The sequence below is a fragment of the Eimeria tenella genome, genomic scaffold (assembly GCF_000499545.2).
Source record: "Eimeria tenella Houghton genomic scaffold, Eth_scaff12, whole genome shotgun sequence".
NCBI classification, from domain to species: domain Eukaryota; phylum Apicomplexa; class Conoidasida; order Eucoccidiorida; family Eimeriidae; genus Eimeria; species Eimeria tenella.
In genome coordinates this window covers 432,206-439,382 of record NW_013541485.1, presented here as the reverse complement: position 1 = coordinate 439,382, position 7,177 = coordinate 432,206, and the positions used below count along the sequence as shown (strand labels likewise).

The 7,177-nt window shown below is 56.7% G+C and overlaps 2 protein-coding genes across 2 annotated transcripts; both read left to right on the top strand.

The window, feature by feature from the left end:
- Positions 1-2,232: 2,232 nt before the first annotated feature.
- ETH_00027130 (uncharacterized protein) lies at positions 2,233-4,217 on the top strand (the record flags this gene model as incomplete). The annotated part of the gene is made up of 3 exons (XM_013373125.1): positions 2,233-3,145; positions 3,299-3,381; positions 3,843-4,217. The coding sequence occupies 3 exons, from the start codon at positions 2,233-2,235 to the stop codon at positions 4,215-4,217; spliced, it is 1,371 nt and encodes a 456-aa protein (XP_013228579.1).
- Positions 4,218-4,257: 40 nt separating this feature from the next.
- Positions 4,258-7,076, top strand: ETH_00027125 (uncharacterized protein; the record flags this gene model as incomplete). Its single annotated transcript, XM_013373124.1, has 2 exons — positions 4,258-6,846; positions 6,975-7,076. 2 exons carry the CDS (start codon positions 4,258-4,260, stop codon positions 7,074-7,076), a joined length of 2,691 nt encoding a protein of 896 aa, XP_013228578.1.
- Positions 7,077-7,177: the final 101 nt, after the last annotated feature.

Sequence of the window (7,177 nt, the reverse complement as noted above, 5' to 3'; positions counted from 1 at the left end):
ACGGAAATAAATAAAAGTAAATAAAAAATAAACAAAAGTAAACGAAAAATGAAGAAAAATGAGCAAGAAATCCGCCAAATCGGCCAAATTGTCCATTTGCCCAGACAACAGCAAGAGCAGCAACACGCCCGCTGCGATGCAGGTAGAAAGCCAAGTACAACAACCCCACCCTTTTTCTGTTCTTTCATTTCTTTGGCTTTTTCTTTTCTTTTATTTCTGTTATTTCTGTTATATCTCGGGCCTTTGCCCTTTAGCTCATTTCATGCAGCAGCGCCTTCTCATTAGTGTTTATTTGTCCGCGGGCTTCTTGCTGCTGCGCATAGTTCTCCCTGCGCACCCGCTGCTGCACTGCGCGCGCGAGCACAGCAGCAGCAGCAGCAGCAGCAGCAGCAGCAGCAGCAACCACAACAGCAGCAGCAGCAGCAGCAGCAGCAACAGCCAAAGTCAGCCCTTCCTCGTTCCCTAGCCCTGGGACCCCCTCGGCAATGCATGCGCTTTGGGGCTGCATGCATTCGGAGCCCCAGAGACTCAGGCTTCGCCTTGAGGGTTTAGGGTTTAGGGTCTAGGGTTTGGGGCTTTGGGAGCTTCTCGGAGCCTGTGGCCCGTTCAACTAAACCCTCGTAAGCCACGTGCATTTGTCCAAAGACACAAGGAAACAGAATGTGTAGATTGTATATAGGTAAGGCAGCAACAGCAGCAGCAACAGCAGCAGTAACAGCAGCACTAGCAAAAGCAGCAGCAGCAACAGCAGCAGCAGCAACAGCAGCAGCAGCAGCAGCAGCAGCAGCAGCGCAGCAGGATCCAGCTGCAGCAGCAGCAGCTGCACTAGTTAGTCAGGAATGTTTGCTCAGGCCTCGGCAAGCGGAACAGCAGCAAGTGTAGCATGCAGTTTCTTCCGTGCGGGGTGTACGTACACCTCAGCTCTAGGGTGTAGGGTTTAGGGTTTAGGGTTTAGAGTTTGAGCGGCTGCTGTCCAACAAAGAACAAGCCCTTAAAAGCATGCACAGTAAGTCAAGTGGGAAAATAGATTTAATTTGAATTTAATAATTAAAAAATATTGGAAGAAAAATGAAAGGAGCCCTATGGGGGCCCCCAGGGGCCCCGGGGGCCCCCGGGAGACGCGGAGGGGCAAAACAGATGATCCTGGGGATCTTTAAAGCCTTTTTAAAATGTGTGTGCAAAATAGAAATGAAATAGAAGAATTAAGTTAATTTAAATCAACTTTATTTCGTAAAAAACGGAAAAAAGAAAGTTCTTTGACACCCGAGGTCACTTGGCGGTGACTCGTGCACACTCCGGCTGTCTGTCCGTGCAGCGCTTAGGTGCGTCGGAGACGAATATTAATTCATTTTTATTTAATTAAATTAAAATTGAATAAAAATTTTATGTAATTTTTATTTTAATTTCAATTTATTTCCTTAATTCAAACATCCTGCGCCACGCGGCGCTCGCGGTGTCTGCACAGCTAGATCTTGGCTTTGCTGCAGCTCACTCTGCTTTTAATTCAAATATTTTCACTTACTCGCAATTCTTTTGTTTTTTTTTGTTTTGCTGCCTTTGTAATCGTTTGCATTTCCGCTTATTTGCTGCTGCTGTTGCTGCTGCTGCTGCTGCGGTTTTGGCTCTGTTGTTGCCGTTGCTGCTGCTGCTGCTGCTCACGGTACCGCTAAACCCCACGCCAACGTCCTGCACACCGCCCCCCGGCCTGCCTGATTTATCTTCCAGGCCCCATTCTTCTGTTGCTGCTGCTGCAGCTAGTGCGGCAGCAGCAGCAGCAGCAGCAGCTGTTGCTGCTGCTGCTGCTGCAGATGTTGAACCCCTACATCTTAGGCAGATTTCTTCACAATCTGCTGCAGCCTCGCCGGAGCGGGAGGCCCCTTATGGTCCCCTCCAGTGTCTGCGCAGGGCCCTTCGCAGCAGCAGCAGCAGCAGCAGCAGCAAGCAGCAGGTAGCAGCAGCAAGCAGCCACAGACTGCAGCTAACAGCAAGTAGCGGTTGTATGCAGCAGCACACTGTAGATCGCAGCTGATAGCAGCACTTAGAAACAGCTAGAAGCACTTAGAAGCAAGAGACTGCAGTGAGCGGCAGCTAGCAGATGTTAGCAGCAGCAGCAGCAGCAAGCAGCAACAAACTGCAAGACGCAGCAGCAGACAAAAGCCAGCAGCAGCTAGCAGCAGCAGCAAGAAGCCACAAACTGCAGCAAATATCCTTTTGAACTCTTTTTGCTGCAAAATGAAAACACAGAAAAGGAGCAAAAAAGGCCAAGACAAGAACTGCGAGCTCTTCGTCCGCCTCCCAAAACACTTTGAGCAGCAGCAGCAGCAGCAGCAACAGCAGCAGCAGCAGCAGCAGCAGCTTGGCACAGTGTTGCCTGGAGACCCTCAGGGCTACAAACCGAGTTACCTGTATAGCGAGGAAGCGCCAGCAGCTGCTGCTGCAGCGTACGCAGCCACAGGTGCTGCTGCAGCAAAAGAAGCAGCCGCTGCTGGCCTTGCTGCTGCAGCAGCAGCACCGAAAAGGCAGCAGCGGCAGCAGCGGCAGCAGCAGGCAAAGGCGGGGGACCCCCTGAAGGGGTTGGGGCCTGGGGGCCCCCAGGGGGGCCCCCCAAGAGGCAGCAACCATGCGGACCCCCCTAGAGGGAGGCAGCAAACTGAAAAAAACTCAATAGGGTACAGAAGGGGGGCCCCCCGCAGCAGCCCGCCCCTTCGGGGGCCCCTCAGGTTGCCCTCTCCTTCGCCGTGGCGGCAGTCCCCTGGGGGCCCCCAAGGGGAGAGTCCGTTGGCAGCAGCAGCAGCAGCAACAGCAGCAGCAGCAGCAGCAGCAGAAGCTGCAGCAAACCGACACAAATATGTTTGCCTCTCCCAACGCACGTCCTTGTGGGCTATGCGAAAGACGCAGCTGAGTGCAGTGCAGCAAAATGGGGGCCGAGAGCTTCTTGCTGCTGCACCTGCTGCTTCTGCGCTCGCAGCAGCAGAAGCAGCAGCAGCAGCAGCAGCAGAAAAGAAGCAGCAAAAGGAACACGAGCTCGCAGCGATGCAGCCAACGCCTCAAGATACAGAGCTAACAAGCCAGCGGAGGCAGCTTCAACACCCAAAGCAGCAGCCGCAGCAGCAGCAGCAGCAGCAGCAGGACATGCACGGCAGCGGTAAGTTCTTTGGTTTTTTTCCTTTTCGTCCCCCAATGAGTTAAGTCAGCAACAAGAGACTCTCACTGCAGCAGCAGCAGCAGCGACAGCAGCAGCTGATTGCGGCCTCGGGCTTCAAGTGAGTCTGTCTTGCTGCTTGCGCAAACCCTGCAGACCCACAGCAGCAGCAGGAGCAACAGCAACAGCAGCAGTTGGTGCGTTCTCCCGCTGGACTGAAGTGCACGAGAAGACAAGAGGTAAATATATTTCAACTTCACCTGAGTAAAGGGTTTAGCGTTTAGGGATCAGGGTTTAGGGTTTAGGGTTTAGGGTGTAGGGTTAGGGTTTAAGGCTGGGGATATCTGTTTTTACTTTTCCTGCTGCCTTTGCTTTTCAGTCTGCAAGTGCATTTGTTTGTCTTTCAATAAAAACGAATTTAGACAGTTTTTTCCCGAATTGCTGCTGCTGCTGCTGCTGCTGCTTCTGCCGCTACTTCTGCTGCAACAGCAGCTGCTGCTGCTGCTGCACATAAGTGCACACATATATGCAACTTCATATATAAATGCATTAATTAATTACTTATCTCACTTTTTAATTCTTAACTTAGCTTTTATATATTTGTACATTCACATACTTAGATAAACAAATAATTGAAATGCTTTTATTTATAAATGCACAATTTAAATTTGCTCCTGTGCTGCTGCTGCTGCTGCTGCAGGCTGGGCTTCGACAGCAGAGCTGCTGTGCCCGCCGGGGCCCCCTGGCGCTGCAGCAGCGAAGCGCAGCAACAGCAGCAGCAGCAACAGCAGCAGCAGCAACAGCAGCAGGGGCTCCTCAGGGGGACCCGGCGATCGAGGTTGCAGCAGCTGCTGTGGCGTCTGCGCTGCTCGAGCTGTCTGCTGCAGCAGCAGGGGCCCCCAGCAGCAGCAGCAGCAGCAGCAGCACCCAGCTAGAAGTTAAACCCCACAGCCTTGCATGCAACACAGCCCTGGGGGGCCCCCTGGGTCCCCCGCATGCAGCAGCTGTGGGGCCAGCAGCTAGCGTCAGCAGCAGAACAGCTATGCTTCTCAGTGTAAGTTCATTAATAATGTAAAGAACAAGCAGCAGCAGCAGTAGCAGCAGCAGCAGCAGCAATGAAGGGTCTTGTGGGTTGTCTGCATGTTCAGGAGCTAGCTGTGGCTCTTCCCTCGGGAGCAGCAGCAGCAGGGAACCCGTGGGGCCCCCCGGGGGCCCCCCACCGCCAGGAGTCTTCAAGTGCGGCTGCAGCAAGGGGGGCCCCCGCTGCAGCTGCTGCTGCTTTGGCAGCAGCAGGGGCTCTGCAGCACAATGCGGGGGCCCCACGGCAGTTAAACGGAGCCTTACCTCAGTGTGGGGTTTCTTCGTTGCAGCAGAAGCCTCAAGGAGCAGCACTGCAGCAGTGTGCAGCTTCTGCTGCTGCTGCTGCTGCTGCTGCTGCTGAGGCTAAGGGGGAACCCTTGTTGTCTAGCCTAGAAAGGCTGCATGCGGCCGTGGGCTGCTCTGGGGGGGCCCTGCAGGGAATTGAGTGGCAGCAGCAGCAGCACTTGCCGCTGCTGCTGCCAGTTTTTCCGCGGGGCCCCCCGCCAGAAGCAGCCACAAGCACGAAGCAGCAGCAGCAGCAGCAGCAGCAGCGCAGAAGCCACCAGCAGCAGATACAGCGTGCAACAACAGCGAGGTCGCTGCAAGCACCCAGAGAGATGCGAGCTCGATCTCTGCGAAGAGGGGAAGCAGTGCAGCAGCAGCAGCAGCAGCAGCAGTGGGATTGGAGTCGTTTCCACGAGCAAACGCATTCCGCTGTTTTAGGAGTGTCTGAAGCAGAAATGGTGGCAGCAGCAGCAGCAGCAGAGGTAGCAGCAGCAGCAGAAGCAGCAGCAGAAGCAGCAGCAGCAGAAGCAGCAACAGCAGCAGAGAGGAAACCGGGTGACCAATGGTCCACTACCTCACAGCGCCGCTCCCTCAGCACCCCCACTTGGGTGAGTGCCGCGCGTATCTGCAGCAGCTGGAGGGTGCCAGCAGCAGCAGCAGCAGCAACGGGAGCAGCTGCAGCAACAGGAGCAACTGCTGTTGAGGCTGCTGCTACAACGGCAGCAACAGCAGCAGCAGCAGCAGGAGCACCAGCGATAGGTGTAGGCAACGCTGCTGTTGCTGCTGCAGTCCCGCCAGCATTGCCGTTCGCGTTTCCTCCTTCTTCTGCGGCAGATACCTTTGCTGCACCTGCTGCGGCTGCTGCTGCTGCCGGTGCTCCTGCTGCTGCTGCTGCTGGCTGCATGCCATCTCTATCGAGCTTCATCAGACTGACATCTTCGCAGACAGGTGCTGCAGCAGCGGGTGCAGCTGCCGCTGCACAAGAAGCGAGGACTGCAGCAGCAGCATTAGCAGCACCAGCAGCAGCAGCGCCAGCACCAGCAGCAGCAGCGGCACCAGCAGCAGGAGAGGTAGTGGCCACGTCGCGGGAAAGGCCTCCATTTTTGCAGCGCATGCACTTTTGTGTGGAAAGGCTCAGCAGGTACCCAGGCTGCTCCTTGCAGCAGCAGCAGCAGCAAGAGACGCAGCAGCAAGCGTGGCAGCAGCAGCTGCTGCAGCACATGCAGCAGCAGCTCATTTGGATGCGAGAGCAGCAGCAGCAGCAGCAAGTTCTTTTGCAGCACCACCTCAATCAGCAAGCGATTCAGCAGCAGCAACAGCAGCAGCTGCTGCAGCAGAAACTTCTGCAGCAGCATGAGCCACTTGGGGGCCCACAGGAGAGAGTGCAGCAGCCTGGTGCTGCTCCTGCTTCATCGCCAACTGCCAGGCTGTCATCCCCAACTCAGCAGCAGCGGCAGCAGCAGCGGCAGCAGCAGCAGCAGCAGCAGCGGCAGCAGCAGCAGCAACTAAGAGACCCTCTGGACCTGCTGCGGGTCAGGGCCAACGAAGCAGTGTCCCCCGAGCAGAAGCCGCTGGGCACTTTGCCCCGCAGCAGCGACAGAAAGCGCATGCAGCCAGCAGCAGCAGCAGCAGCAGCACCAACAGCAGCAGCAGCAGGGGGCAGGCCCCCGTCAGCCGGCACTGTGCAGAGCCACCACACAAGCCGCAAGTGTGCTGCGTGCCACCCCGAAGGAGATGCAGGCGTCTGCTGCTGCTGCAGCAGCTGCAGCAGGCTGCATGCGGGTGCTGCTGCAGCGCGGGGGGTGCAGCAGCACCAGCAGCAGAAACAGCAGCAAAGAGCCTCACGGGGGAGCCCCCAACCCACAGCTGGCAGCAACAGCCCCACTTCCCGTCAGCAGCAGCAGAGGCAGCAGCAAAAATTGAAACATCTGCCGCCTCCGCCTCCGCCGCCGCCGCTGCAGCAGCAGCAGCAGCAGCAACAGCAGCAGCAGCAGCAGCAGCAGCAGCAGCAGAAGGGGCAGCAACTGCTGGTTCTGGCCCTGCCAAGCACCCCTAGAAAACGAATTCTGCTGTGCGGCGCAACAGCAGAAGCTGCCAATGGGGAGCTGCGCCTCTCTGAGAAGCAGCAGCAAGGTTTGCTGCAGCTGCTGCAGGAGCGGTCAGCCAGCAGCTGGAGGCAAGAAGACACAATGCTCCCCGGGGCCCACCCAGCAGCAGCAGCAGGAGCAGTAGCAGCAGCAGTACCAAGGAGCGCCTCAAGGGGCCTGCAGCAGCAGCACAGGAGAAGCCTCTCTGAAGGCAGAGAAAAGAAGACGCGGCAGCTAGGCGGCACAAAGCCTGTGAGCCCGCAGCAGCACAAAAGGCAGCAGCAGCAGCAGCAGCAGCAGCAGCACAGACGACAGGGCACAGCGAACGACGCCAGAAGCCAGTGCAGCAGCAACTGCTGCTGCTGCAACGGCTGCTGCAGCTGCGATGGCAGCGAAAGCACCTGTTCCAGCGACAGCAGCTCAGAAGCAGGAACCTCCTGCTGCAGCAGGCTGCTGCGGCAGCAGCAAACTGGTGGATCTAGGCGTACAGACACTGCACGCAGGACACTGCAGCAGCAAGCGCTCATAGACGAGCTTCTGCAAATGAGACTGCAGGCGGCGTACCAGCAGCAGCAGCAGCAGA